Below are 15,677 nucleotides of genomic sequence, written 5' to 3'. Positions count from 1 at the left end.
CAAACATATTAAGTTTGGGGCAGATTGGACATTGCATGCCTGAGTTAGAGTAACTTCCTGTTTCATTGCATTAAGAGCATGCTTTAGCAATTAGCTAAGTGTTGCTAACATGTTATAGCATGTTTCTAGCATGTTGCTACCCTATTTAACACTTGTTGATATTTTTAACCTAACCTAACATGGTATGCTTGAGTTAGTGTAAGACATGACATATCCTGCTGCCGACAGGTGGCGCTATGATTATAACTGAATATTGGCCTTTAGATGTCTTCAGGTCAGGACTCTTACCAAACATGTGAAGTTTGGTGCAAATTGGACATTGCATGTTTAAGTTAGTGTAAAACAAGTCATTTTCCGTTGCCAGCAGGTGGCGCTATGATTATAATGGAATATTGGCCTTCAGATGTGTTCAGGCCAGGACTCTTATTGAACACGTGAAGTTTGGGGCAGATCGGACGTTTTATGACCGAGTTACAACATCTTGTATTTCCATGGCGAAACATCGAACTTTGTCAGGCCGCCAAGGACACGCCCTTCAACAAAAACTCTCATACATGTACGTGAAACGTAGTGGGAGGGGCACTTCATAGAAAGTGAATAGGTGGCGCTGTCGAGCCATTTTGCCACACCCACGTCTGAAACCTATATCAGACGTAAATTTTCGCCAGTTCTGATGCGTGTGCAAAGTTTCCTGACTTTTCGGGCATGTTTAGGCCCTCAAAAATGCGATTCATTTTGGAGAAGAAGAAGAATAAAAATAATAATAATAATAATAATAAACAGAGGAATTCCAAGAGGGTCCTCGCACCACCGGTGCTCGGGCCCTAATAATAATAAATGGAGCAATTCCAATAGGGTCCTCACACTATCGGTGCTCGGGCCCTAATAATAAGAAGAATAACAAAAAATCCTAAGGAAAACAATAGGGCTCGGGCCCTAATAATAAAGAAGAAGAATCCTTCGAAAAACAATAGGGCTCTCGCCCTTTCAGGGCTCGGGCCCTAATAATAATAAAGAAGAAGAATCCTTCGAAAAACAATAGGTCTCTCGCCCTTTCAGGGCTCGGGCCCTAACAATAATAAAGAAGAAGAATCCTTCGAAAAACAATAGGGCTCTCGCCCTTTCAGGGCTCGGGCCCTAAAAATACACCGGAGCTGCAGTATTAATTATTCTATGTACCATTTTTAAGTTTATTTTCAGAAGTGCCAATCTTTTTTCAATAGTTAATCATCCAACAACTAAAAATTGTCTATTTTCCGCATGACTAAAATATTGTAATGCTAAAAGTAACCTCACTACTTTGTTTCGTGATTTTTTTTTTTTTTTTTAAATTTTGCCATCCACATAAATCAATCATCCAAGAGCTTCTTGTATGCTAAAAATGACATTGAACAAGTACTATAGCAAGTACCCTTAAGACCCTTAAGTGTTCACTTTCTAAATATCTTGCTTTGTATTTGATTCTAGCATTAATGTTCCTGCAACACTTTCCAAGCCATTTTTACTCCACTTGTATTATTATCCAAAACACAGCCAAGACAATTAACCGATGTTCTGTTTGCTAGGACATACCCAACTTTGATTAAGTCCACTGAAAAAGTGGTAGTAAATTTCACAAACATTTGAACATATTAAATTAAATGTGAAATTTTGAAGCAGAAAAACTGAAATAGTATTTTCTTGTAAAATAATATTTGTTTTATTTACGACTTCAGAAAATCATTCAGTGTTAATTTAATTATCATTTATATACTATTGTAGGTTTAGTTAATATTTTGAATTGATTTTTTTTCAACACTGTCTTTATTGATTTTATGAACTTTAACATGAAAAGAGAAAAATAATAAAAGAATCAGAGAAGAGAAAAGAAAAGAAAAAAAAAGGGGGAGGGTACATTAAATGAAAAATAAATATATAAATATATGTACATATACATAAACACTCAGATGTCAAAACAATGGTACTTTAATATCCAATGGTGATAAATGTTAAGCCAAGGAATGAGGGCTTTCTATGTTTTTCCAGTGACAAGCTACTATAAGTTTTGCTTGTAATAAACAGAATATCAACATTTTCTTATCAGAGCTAGTAAAAGTGCATGTTACAGGGAAAATATTTAGTATACAGAGTTTAGGACATTTGAGAACATTTTGTTTCAACACCAGAGATAAGAAGTCTAAAACTTTTCCCCAAAAACATTCAACTTGGGAACACTTCCATATACAATGATATAAAGTTCCTATCTGTTGATTGCATTTTATACATTGATCGGGAATGTTGGGATTAAACTTGTGTAGTATTTCTGGAGTTATGTATACTCTCATAATCCACTTATATTGCAGTAGTTTGAACCTTGTATTAATTGTCTGAGTTTGGGTCTTTAGGCAGATACTCTACCACTCATCTTCTGTTATATTCTCATTTATATCTCGACACCATGCCAAACGTTTATTTTCTGTATTTTCCTTGCATTTAGTGGAAATTAGTCTCTAAAAGAAAGAAATTTGCCTAGCCCCATTGAAGTGGTTTAAAGTAACTTCCTCTAAAGGCGACAGGTCTGGCAAGAAAAGAGGATGCTGCATCTTGTTAATAAAATTCAGAATTTGGAGATATATAAAAAAATGTGTTTTAGGCAAATCAAACTTTTGTCTTAATTCCTGAAAACTGAGCATAGTTTTATTACTGAATAAATCTCCCACCTTATCCAAACCTTTTGTTGCCCAAATTTTGAATCCAACATCATGTGTCCCTGGAGTAAAATTAGTATTACCCCAAATAGGGGTAAATTGTGATACTTGAGGAACCTCACCAAGATGTTTCAAAACTTCAAACCATACCACAATAGTATTTTTAACAAAGGGATTACAAGTGGATTTTTTCAATTTGGACAGGGGTGCTGAGTACAAATACAGATTCAAGGGCAGATGTCCGGATGTACTGGCCTCTATCTGTGTAACAGAGGGAGCAAGACGAGAGACGAGTGGATCCATATGCAAACTTTTATTGTAGGGACGAGACATAGACATGGTCAGGCAGGCAGGGTCAAACAACGGCAGACAGGAGTATGGACGGCGAGACAAGAGTAATCCGTAACAGGCGAGGGTCAATCCAGCGGCGAACGATATCCGAAAGAGGGCTAGGCAAAGAGTAATCCGATAAGACAGGAGAGAGTCACAATAGGCAGGCGGCGAAACTGACAAAACGAAATAACGTGGCTAGGTCACAAGACAGGGAAAACAAGGCAAAACAAACGGAAACTAGACACAGGATTACAAGGATAACACTTTGTACGAATGCAAACACAATTCAATACTCGGCGATGTGTGACAGGAAGACCGGGGCTTTATACTGTCTCTGATTGGGCGCAGGTGATAGGAGCAGTGGCTGATGGGGAATGTAGTCCAGGGTGTGGTCTAACAGTCAGTGTGTGAGAACAAGGTGAGAGCGACATCTGGTGGTGAGCGGTCCGCAGCTCACCGACCAGATCCGTAACAATCTGTAACCAAGGGATAGAATTTTCATTTGTGAACCAGAACGTTGCTGCTCTTAGCTGGCCTGCCCAGTAGTACCACTTGAGATTAGGCACCTGCAAGCCTCCATGTTCATATGGTAAATACAAAAGATAGAGCTTCAGTCTGGTACAACGATTAGCCCAAATAAAATTGGAAAAAAACTTCCTCATATTACTAAAAAAATTTGGTGGTGGGGGTAGGGGAACTGATTGAAATAGATACAAGAATTTAGGGAGTACATTTATTTTTAATATACTAATGCATCCATACTAATTTAATATACTAATGCATCGGGCGTGATATTAATGCCAAGATACTTGAAACCTTCATGAGCATTTTTAAACGGGGTTCGGATGGGGGGTGTAAGACGTTCCGATTCTTTAGGAAATAAAATCATAGATTTGGACTTATTTATTTTATAGTCTGAAAAAGATCCAAATATATTAAATAGACTCAATAAACATGGTATGGATGTACTTAAATTGGATAGGAATAATATAATGTCATCAGCATATAAGGCTAATTTGTTTTCAATACTATCAATTGTAATCCCTGATATATCCTTATTTCTTCGTACCGCACTGGCCAAAGGTTTGATAGCCAATGTAAAAAGCAGCGGTGACAGGGGGCATCCCTGGCGTGTGCCTTTTCAGCATCTAGGGAGAGTAAAGCAGTATCAGGGGCTTCTTTTTTAAAGTGTATGATATTTACCATGCAGCGTATATTATGAAAAGCTTGCCTACCTTTTACAAAGCTGTTTTGATCAGGATTAATCAGTGATGGTAAATATTTATTGTAACAGGACTTATCAGAAGCGTGAATAAACAAGGCAAAAACTATGACTAAGAAACAAAACAATGACCATGAAACAAGGCAATGAAAACAGGGAAAACGCTTGGTAGAGTCCACACAGGCAAAACAATACTTCGCCAGGCCTGTTTGGCATGGCCCTCCTTATATGTGTAACGGAGTGAGTGAGTCGAGAGGCGAACGGATCCATTTGTGAGCTTTTATTAGTGGGACGAGGCAAAGACATGGTCGTACAGGCAGGGTCAAACAGTAGCAAACAGGTATATCACAGGCAAGACGTAGAGAATAATCCAAGAAAACGAGCAAGAGTCCAGTAGGCAGGCGGAGAGACAGTCGAGACGAGATGGCCAGGCGAGGGAACTAAACACAGGGAACTAGGAACTCGGAAACTAGGGAACGCTAACAAAATAATAACAACAACAATACTCCGTGCCTTGCAAGGGGAGAGACCGGGGCTTTTATAGTGCACCTGATTGGTCCCAGGTGCTGACCCAATCAGCGCGCTGCATGACGGGAGATGTAGTCCGGGGTGTGGTGCAACAGTCTGAGTGTGAGGATAAGGTGAGAGCGACATCTGGTGGTGAGCGGTCCGCAGAACACCGACCAGATTCGTAACAATATGGCTGCCAAACAGGAAGTAACCATAGAAGAAGCAGCGGTAACAGGCAGTCCATGGGTAACCCTCTGCTGGCGTGGCATTATGTTTATCTAGTCTACTAGCTAAGACTTTAGCATTTATCTTAGTGTCTGAATTTAAAAGACTAATGGGTCTGTAAAAACCACATTTCGTAGGGTCTTTCCCTGGTTTAAGAATTAAGGTTATGAGGGCAGAATGCACTGAGAAAGGCAGTTCTTCAATCATTGGGGTTATCAATTTGTCGTGAAAGATCTTATAGATGTCTATAGGCAGACCATTGTGGCCTGGCGCTTTTCCACTACTCATACAACTAATAGCTGCTGTCAAGTCTGCCTCTTCAATTGGTTGATCCAATGCTTTGGAGTCTTCCTCAGATATAGATATTAATTGAGTCTCTTCCAAAAATGAGTTATAGAGATGAGTATTCCCTGGGGGTAGTGATTTATAAAGATCTTTATAATAGTTTTTAAAATTTCACTTTGGATCACAGTATTTCGTTAATCACATTTACATTTTGTTGAGCCTTTATACGCCATGCCAACAGCCTTTCAGGCTTTTCTCCTTGGTCATAATATGTTTAATATTAGTCTAGTTATTTTAGCCACAGCTTTATTAGTGGAGATGTCACTCAATTCTGCTTTAAGTAACAAAAGTTCCTGTCAGGAGTATCTTTTCTGAGAATTTCTTCTTCTAAGGCTTTGATATTTTGTTCTAATTCTATCATTTTAAGGGTACATCTGTTGGTTTTAGAACTAGTGAAGCTGATCAGTTGTGCTCTAATATAGGCCTTCAATGCCTCCCATCTTATTGAAGCGGAGGTCTGATTTGTATTACACTCAAAAAATAAAACAATTTGGTTTCCTATAAAATCAAGAAATTCAGGGTTATGTAACCATTTGATTGACACCATCTAAATTGAGTTTGAATTGTATTTCTGAGAGAATATTTCAGCAATAATGATGCATGATCAGATAAAAGGATACTACTATATTTACAATTAGATATACAATCAGTCAGGTCTTTTGAAATAAGAAAATAGTCTATTCTGGAGTAAGTATGGATCGATGAAGAGTATTCTTTCTTTGTTGGATTTTGAAACCTCCAAATATCAGTTAAATTAAGGTCCTTTATGTATTGATTAATTATATTCCTACTCTGTGAATGTAAAGCGTCCATACCAGTGGAACGGTCCAAATTAGGATCAATTTAAATCGCCACCAACTATTAATTTACATTGAAGATAGGACAAAATTAAGAAGAGATTATGAAAAAATGTTGGTTCATCTCTGTTTGGACCGTAAACATTCACAAGATTACAATATTCATTAAACATCCTACCAGTGACATATATCCAGGCAAGAAAATTGAATAGTCTAATCAACAAATATTGTTAATCCAAATACAGCAACCTGATCCATTGAGCACCATGTACAAATTTTGGGTCGAACAAAAATGTACCAAAAAAAGGGGGGTTTGGACAAAAACAAAACAAAACAAAAAAAAAACATCAGAACTACATAACTCCCCAGCACACGCATTACCACAGAAAAAGTGCATGGCGAACGTCCCTTCTATGACTAGAACCCAAGTTACTTACTTTAACGGTCCTCCAATAGGAACGTTGTAAGGTTGCTGAATTAAGAGGAAAAATAAAAACTGTATCCAAAACAAAAAATCCTTTTAAACCAAATACATGCTCTCAAAGCCTTCGTTACGTGTTATGCCCGCTTAACCACAGATGAAAATAAATTTACATTAAAGCCTATCAGCACCTTACGGGTTTACAATGTAGTGAGATTAAGAACTTAGAAAACATAAAGAGGCAATAAAAAAAACTTTAGCGTCCACAAGGGGCTAGTCCGTAACGTGCTCCACTTCCCCAACTTCCTTTTGCATGCTTGCGATGAATTTGTCAGCTTCTTCGGGAGAGTTGAAGAAATGACGACGGTCTCTGTAGTTGACTAGAAGTCTGGTGGGGAAAATCATTCTGTACTTAATCTTCCTCCTCCGAAGTTCTCGCCTTATGTCATCAAATCACTTTCGTTTTTTCAGCACCTCGGGCGACAGGTCAGCAAAAAACATGATGTGGTGGTTCTGGAACATCACTGTCCCTTTTTCCCGAGCTGCTCTCAGTACTCTGACTTTGTTGGCATATCATTGTTTTGGCCTTGACGGTGTGTTTCCAGTACGATTGCCACTGGGTAACCTGTGTGGTCACTGGCGCCGGGAAGGAGTCCGCTCCCAGAACCTAAGGAAGTCAGTTTTCCTGAAACGAAACATGATTATTTCCCTTCTGTTTGGAAGTCCCAGAATGTGAATGTTAGAATGTCGGTTTCTACATTCGGCCAAATCAAGAGCAGAAGCCAGGTCTGATGTGTTTTTTTTCAAGTTTAGAAACCCTGCCCTGAAGGTCGCTAATGTCGTCTTCGGCCTGGCCGATTCGGCTCACGGCTTCGGTAAGTCTTTCAGCAAAGAAAGAGAAATCCTCTCTGACTTCTTTCACCACTGCCAGAACATCCTTGTACCGGGACAAAAACTCACTCTTCAGACCATTTACAGCCGAGAAAATCTTGCTGTTATCGGATTGAATTTCAGCCTCAGAGTTAGTTATGGCGCCAACTTGTGCGACATCTACTTCAGACGTAGATCCAAGGTCATCCACAGCCAAATTCTTTTTATCTTTTTTTATCTCTTTTCCCTCGCGGTGGCAAGGACATGCTTAATGTTTTGCAGAGCAAAGATTAAAAAGAAACAGCGATTTTGGTTATCAGGCTTGGTAAATATGATGATCAAAAGAGAGCGTTGAAAAGCATGACCGTTCAGCAACCCGACATAACCAGAAGTTGTCGAATTAATTTTTTAAAAATATTTTGCACTTTGTTTTTATTTTAATTTTAGTTAAAGTTTTTGTAAATTTGTTGTGTGTTTTTTTTTTTTTTTTGTCATTTTTAATTTGTTACTTTTTTTTAAATGCCTATATAGGTTTTATTACATTTTAGTTATTTTTTACTTTCAATGAAAATCTAGCTGAAATAAAATATGAAGTTTATATTTTATTTTATTTCTGTTAATGTTTATTTTCCAGTAATGATTTTTTAAAAATGGTTTTAGTCCTAGTTTTAGTTTTCAATAATGATAATAATTAATTTTTAAGATATACAACGGAATAACACCCCATGGGAAAGTGTCTTTCTTTTCAAAACACTTTCTTATTTTTACTCTTTCAGATTGAAAATGACCTTAGAGAATTAACTTTCAAGGTTTTCATCAAAGTACCAGTAAAAGTTGGAGATACTGACATCTGGACTAATTCAAGTCTGCAAGTGTGTACATTTATTTCTTATATTACAAGTCATTTACAGATTCGTTTAATTCAATAATTTCTGTATTTTATGTAGAAATACAACAGCATCCCATCTTTCACCCATTATTGTAAGCCTATGTTGTAAACAATGGTGTCTGTTAATTTCTTATTTATCTATTTATTTTTCATTTCAAAGATTTCTGGCTGTAAGAGGGAGAACATGCAGAAGCCTGTTACCACCAATTTTATAGATATTATTAAAAGTCAACGCATAGTGGTAAGGACACTTTTTGAGTTTTGTTTTTATTTTTTCCACATTTGATTTCTTCATTTACCTAATAATTCATTATTTAAAATTATTATGAAAGTGACATATCAATAGAATTTTTGTTTTTGCTGCTCAGCAGTTGCATTTTTATAGCTTTTGTTTTAGTTTTTTTCAACTGCTTACATTTTCAAAACTTAGCCTCTTTTTTCCCCAAAACTTTACATACAAATCCAAAAACTGTTTTGTATTTGAATGTATTTTAAAATGTAATTTATTCCTGCGATTTCAAAGCTGAATTTTTAACATTATTATTCCAGTCACATGATCCTTCAGAAATCATTCTGATATTCTGATTTGCTGTTAAAAAATGTATTATTATATATTATATATATTATTATTATTATTATTATTATGATTATTATGTTGAAAATAGCTGAGTAGATTTTTTTCAGGTTTCTTTGATGAATAGAAAGTTCAGAAGAACAGCATTTAACTGAAATATTGATGCTATAATTTTAGATTTTTGTATATTAAAATATATTACATTTTAAAATATATTCAAATAGAAATATGTTATTTTAAATAGTAAAAATATTTGATAATATTACTGCTTTTGCTGTATTTTGGATCACACAAATGCAGGCTTGGTGAGCAGAAGAGAATTAAAAAAAAACATTAAACACATTAAAAAAAGTGTGCTGTTCAAAAACATTTGATTGGTAGTGTACATCAGCCACGTATACATAATTTTGAAAAAAGTCATTATTCCATATCTTATTCCAAAGCCTGTTCTAAAGCCATGATTGGTTGTAAGTAAAGCAATGTGTGTTTGCACAAGTGAGGAGTTAGTGTGAGGCACTGATAAATTAGTGTGGCATTTTGATTGGTTGTGTTTGAAAAAGGCTGTTTCATGTTTTTAATCTTCAGAAGGATCTGATATGACTGATATGTCACTTGCATAATAAGTTAAAACAGTGTATATGTTAAACACACAGTAATGAAACTCTCTGGGTGTGTGTGTGTGTCAGAACTGCTCTGTGGCGGCATGTGTCACGTTCAGCTGTGACGTCACTCTCATAAAGAATGAAAGGATACTCTATAATATAACTGGGAATGTCAGCTCTGGATGGATTGAGCAGGTTTTTGATTTTAAAGCAAATTCATATCACAAAATAGATAATATATTTATAATTGTTTTATCATTTCTAATTGCTCTGATCTGTGTTTCTCTTAGACTGGACTCAGAGCTGCTGTTTTACAGCTGGTCAGTTCAGCATCTTTGGACTACGACAAGAACAAATATGTTTTCTTTTCCTCTGATTCTCAACAAACTGCACCGTCTGTCCAGGTGATTTAGAGAGAATTTATGTTAAATCTAATGAATGCATGAAGGGCTCTCAAAGCCATGCTTTGTTTGATTGAGCAATCCTATAACTGCAATCCATTGTTTTACAGTTTATGTCTTGTGCTCATTTGATTACAATTTTTTTCAGACCACATATGATCTTTCCTTTTTTGCTTCAAGCTAAATTTATCCATTCTCATAGCTAGCAAATACACACAAACGCAAAATGCTTTCACATATATTTCCTGTACATGTGTGGTTGTGTGTGTATAAGTGTCAGGATGTCTTTTTTTTGTCAACATTATTATATATTTATTTTGATTGTGACAGAAACAAGTACATGCATTATCTTCCAAATGTTTGGGGTCATTAAGATTTTTAAATGTTTAGAAAACAATTCTTACAGACTTGAAAGTCTTAGGCTAACAAAGACTGCATTTCACACTTGGCTGAAATCTCTGGGGCCCAACAGTCATGCAGCCATAGAATCTTCACCACCTGTCTTCCACTAGTGATGGTCCTGGATCATCCAGAAATCCTTCCAATAATGCTGATTTGTTTCTTAGGATTTTTTTTTTTTCTGGATTATTTAATGAATTGAAAGTTTAAAAGAACAGCATTTATTTGATATAGAAATATTTTGTAACATAAATGTCTGTATTGTCACTTTTGAGTTTGCATTTCTTTAAAAAAAAACAAAAAACTTGCTGACCGCAAATTTTTGAATGATAGTCTAGAGAATTTCAAAAATGATTATAACAGACCAAGAGACAAGGATGTTGATCTCACATGCACACACACACACACACAGACTGTCTGGTCAGCTATACTCTCCATATGCGTAATGGCTTTTATACTGAACAAACCATATTTTCTATCATCCTACACCAATCCCACACCTAAACCTACCCGTCAAAGGAAACTTACTGCATTTTTACTTTCTCAGAAAAACTCATTCTGTATGATTTATAAGCTTTTGTACCCATGGGGACCTCAGTTTAGGTCCCCACCATGACAAGTCCCTGTGAGTGTGTGTTTGTCAGGTTTAAGTCCCCACCTGGATATATGTTATGGAATGAGGGAGACGTGAAGTGGGCGGATCCATCTGCGTAACTTTATTGAAATTTAGCAAAGACATGGTCAGATGTAGGCAGGGTCGAACAACTGTAAACAGGTATGTTAGGACAAAACACAAGAATAATCTGTGATGCAGGCAGGGGTCGATCAATGGTGAACGATATCCAAGGCATATCTAGGGTCTCTGACTGGATGCAGATGATGAGCGCAATGGCTGATGGGGAACGTAGTCCGGGGTGTGGTGCAACAGTCAGTGTACTGTGAATGTCAATAGCGTGAGAGGGTGACATCTGGTGGTGAGCGGACCAAAGGTCACCGGCCAGATTAGTGACACAGCCCCCCAACAAAGAGCGGCTTCCAGACACTTCAAACAAACAGTCCAGGAGAGTGGTGGGGCGGAAACTGAACAAGGTGAGGGAAGGAGGGCTAGGTCCATGTGGAGGACCTGGAGACTGAGGCAGGACTGGCAGAGCAGGGTGAGCGAGGGACCACCACAGCAGAGCTAACGAGACCGATGATCCCACTGCTGAGCAGATGGAGCAGGAACCCTCCAGGGTGGCACAGATGGAGCAAATGCCCTCCAGGGCAGAGCAGATGGAGCGGGAGCCCACCAGGGCGGAGCAGACGGAGAAGGAGCCCACCAGGGTGGTACAGACACCTGTGGCACGGACTGTGACCTAGGGAAAACAGGGACAGAAGAGGCAGACAGAACAGCAAGGAGAGAGGCAGGGAAAACAGTGGATCTGTTTGCAGTCTCTATGTGGCCTAAACAGACAGGCAGTTTATTGTTTCTGTCCTTGGCTGAGACAGACGGGGCAGAGAGTTCTTTGACTGCCTCAATAGCCGTGACAGGACGGGTATAGAGTTCACAGGACGTTCACTGCTGAGGTCCTTAGCTGTGGCAGGCAGGGCTGAAAGTTCATAAACTTTGGACAGACGAGGCCTCTGGAGTACAGTGCGCAGCCCACACGCACCAAATGGCGACCGCCATTAGGGGAAGAGCAGTAGCGGGTGGCAGGATCTCTTTAATGGTCAGGCCTAAAGACGCTGATGTCAGAGGGAGGCCTGCAGCCCCCACTGACATCAGTGGTGGGTCCATCACTCTGGCCATCATGCTAGGTCGATACTTTGGATGGTCAGACGAGACATGACAAGGCTCTAGGATTGTTTCATCTTAAAATAACTTGTTTCAATCAGTAGCCTGAGCAATTAAAACTTAATTGAAATGTTATATTTACTATTGAATTCAGTGTAGTAATATAATTCACCCTTCATTATTAATTAATTATTTAGTTAAGTAATTAACAAATTAAAGTTATAGATATATAAACCGGAATGAGAACATGAAAATGCATATCAATTTAACTTTCCCACCTACTCTCCCTCCCTCACCCTACCACTCACTAACCCAGCCCTACTTCTTTAAAATGGTGTACATAATGGATAGAAAAAAAAATAACAAAACCAAAGCCACGGGAATCATAAAATATAAGTTCAAGCAATAAAGAAAGCGAAAGAAAAAAATTATTAGTTAATAAAATAAAATGTAATCAATTAAAAAAAATGTGTTAAGGCATTCATTTATTCTGATCGTTGTTTTGTGCTATATACTTGAAGACTTTCCCAACAGCCATAGTCCAGATCTTTAATGTAGAGGTTTGTGCCAAGTTCACCCGAGCCATGGATATTTTTAACATCATAATGTTAGCATTATAATAATTATAATGTCCCGAAGTTGACTTGCACATATCCAGGTTATGTGGTGGAGGCCAATGTTGTGCAAAACATTTAAAAAAAAAGGTTTTTTTTTTTTTTTTTTTTTTTTTTTTTTAAGCCGGCAAGCTAAACGTTTTTTTTTTTTTTTTTTTTTGTAACTTAGAGAAATTCAACAGAGAATCATCATTTAGTAAAAATATAGAGGGGTTCACAGTAGAGAATATTAAAAATTTGATAAGATAGTACACACCTGTACAATTTTTTTAAAACCATTTCGCATTCCCACATCATATATGAAAAAAGGAGTTGTTGGTCAGGACATTTATCACAAAAAAGACTAGAGGAATCAATAAAATGTCTTTTAAGTGGGGTCCTAAGTTCTGTGCCAAAAGTTATAATGGATCAGTAGTCAATTTAGATAAAGTAAAAAGGTTCTATAATTCACCCACATTACTAATCAAAGCCCAAATTATACTAATGTGTCTATTGCTTGACATGGGGCAACTGTGCGGGAAGTGTGATTCATGAGTCTGACATCTGACTGCACTAAAAATTCACATGTTTGCATGTATGTAGATTAATACTCAAGTGGAGGTGTATGAGGAGGCAGACCTGACTAAAGAGATCATTGGAGCAGTAATAGGAGGACTGCTGGTACTGGCTGTCATCACTGCCGCCCTCTATAAGGTATATTGCCATCTTAAAGTCAGTTTTGATGACTGGCACTTCAGTTTCACCTATGTATGCTATCTTTATTGATAAATGCTTTATTGTTGCATATTTTCTCCCTTTACAAGGCTGGATTCTTCAAAAGCCAATACAAGCAGATGCTGGAGGAGGCACAGGGGGATGCAGGAGGACAACCAAACATGCCACAATAATCTGCACTTAAACTATTAAGAGATATTAGTGTTTTGTGTGCTTGACAATGAAACATGAATCACCTCAGAATAAAATATTTTGGCCTGATTTAGAACACTTTATGAGAACAAAATTTTAAATGTACATCATATCATTACTCATTGTTATCTAATCAGTGAACTTAATTGAGTTACCACAATGAAGGTAATTATATACTTCCTCCTTTGTTATGAAAACTGATAAAGATCTATTGCGGAAATATTGGTAATTTCAGAGGACCTTTTTCTCAGATGCACACAGTTTTTGTGATCTTTCCTTATGTTTCTTCACATTTATAATAATGGAAGGCTATCTCTGCCACAAAATAAAGGGTAATCACACATTTTTATCTCACCATTCAGACTTTCTTTATTTCTCTAAGAATTTTGAGTTTATATCTTGCAGTTCTTAGTTAATATCTCACAAAGCTGACTTTTGTTTCTCTCCAAATAGTAAGGAAAAAATCTGAATTATGAGATCATCAGTAGCATCACAATTATTATTTTTAATTCCATGGCAGAAATGGGCTTCCATAATATAGTAGGGTTTTGCTCTGGGTGTATTTTAAAAATGTTTTATTGCTTTCTGCTTAATACAGAGATATTGTTTATTTAGCTACATGTTGTTTTTATTTGCAGACAATGTTTATATATAAACACAAACACTGTTAATAAAGTGGAAAATAAAAGTTAAAATTTAATATATTTGGGCATTTTGCATTACACTTATTCTTGTAATTTTTTATATGTATTTTTTATATGTGGGCTGGCACATATCTTTTGAGAGTGGATGAATTTCGATTCTGTCACATCCCTGTGGACTGATTATGTTGGTTTCTCCCTCTTGTGCCCATATTTGGTTGTTCCTGTATCTTGTCCTTGTTTCATCATCATTAGTTAACCTTATATCACCTGTCTCTTAATTAAGTTCATCGCAATCACCGGTCTTTATAAGTTGCACTAAGATCAGTGTTTGTTGTCTGGTCATGTCAACTTTAACATCAATGTGAACGTCAATGTATGCGTGGTTTTACTGTCCTGCTGTGGATTTACCTGTTTTGGAATTACCTGTGGATTATAATAAAGACTTTATCTTTGACCTTCGTCTTCGTCTTTGACCTGCGTGACAGAAGACCGGACCTCAAAAATGATGGCTGAGGAAGCGCTTTGTGGCGGAGGTTGGAGTGGTATGTGGAGGAATTCCTCAAGCTTGCCAACCAGCTGAGCTGGCATGACACTGCTCTACGTGCGTTTTTTCAGCTGGGGCTGGACCACGAGACTATCCATTGCAATCTGCAAAAAAATAAATTTCCCCCAGTCTGTGAGGGGTAGGTTTAGGGACAGAGTAGGTGTAGGGCTAGATTAAATTTCCCCCAGTCTGTGAGGGGTAGGTTTAGGGACAGAGTAGGTGTAGGGCTAGATTAAACTCCAAGCATCAGAGCAAAGTCCAATGCTGGTTAGGCGCTGGCCATCTACATCAACTGGCCGCCTCTCTATGTTTCCCGAAATTTCCCTGAGGTCTGCACGACCCTGCAGAGGGCTCGCAACAGCCCCAAGAACCAACAAATTGTTGCTAAAAAAATCCCAAACTAGGGCTAGGGGTCAAGGGCTGTTCCTTCTAGGGCTGTGTGCTAAACTAAAGGTAAGTTTAGGGTGTGTTGGGGTTCACCATTCAAAAACGCAATCTCTACATCTTTCTGGACGGAGAACTTATTTTCTGAACCCACTGTAATTACTTTTGTGGCCCGTCTAGGAAGGTTTGGAGTAGGGAGACTGAGGAGAATGCACGGGCCGACGCATGTCTGACTATACCAAGGAAGCCTTTATCCATCTCCCATTCCAGGAGAACAGCCTTATTAGGCATGGGGCTAAGAATGTGGAAGACCAGGAGTTCGGTTTTGGTTAGATTTAGTGCGAAGGTTGGTTAAAGTTCGATCTGAACATCGATCGGTTCTGGGAACGCAAAGTTTTTGACTAAACTTACTCCGGACCAGCGAATCAGGCAGTAACCCGAAAGTCACCGCCCGATAATCCTGATCAGGCATTGCATTCCGTCAGCGAGTGCTGTTTAAGGTTTCAAAATTGACTTTGTGGTGGGTTTAGGGAAAA

General features: G+C 37.7%; 1 protein-coding gene across 1 annotated transcript; it reads left to right on the top strand.

Moving 5' to 3' along the window:
- The first annotated feature begins 8,025 nt into the window (after positions 1–8,025).
- On the top strand, positions 8,026–14,667 carry LOC127157834 (integrin alpha-X). The gene is made up of 6 exons (XM_051101040.1): positions 8,026–8,282; positions 8,460–8,540; positions 9,560–9,670; positions 9,766–9,879; positions 13,246–13,356; positions 13,467–14,667. The coding sequence occupies exons 1-6, from the start codon at positions 8,136–8,138 to the stop codon at positions 13,548–13,550; spliced, it is 648 nt and encodes a 215-aa protein (XP_050956997.1). The 5' UTR covers positions 8,026–8,135; the 3' UTR covers positions 13,551–14,667.
- The last annotated feature ends 1,010 nt before the right edge of the window (positions 14,668–15,677 follow it).

The sequence above is a fragment of the Labeo rohita genome, unplaced genomic scaffold, assembly GCF_022985175.1.
Source record: "Labeo rohita strain BAU-BD-2019 unplaced genomic scaffold, IGBB_LRoh.1.0 scaffold_1214, whole genome shotgun sequence".
Taxonomy (NCBI): Eukaryota; Metazoa; Chordata; class Actinopteri; order Cypriniformes; family Cyprinidae; genus Labeo; species Labeo rohita.
Note: the sequence above shows the minus strand (reverse complement) of the source record. Positions and strands in the feature narration are given on the sequence as shown.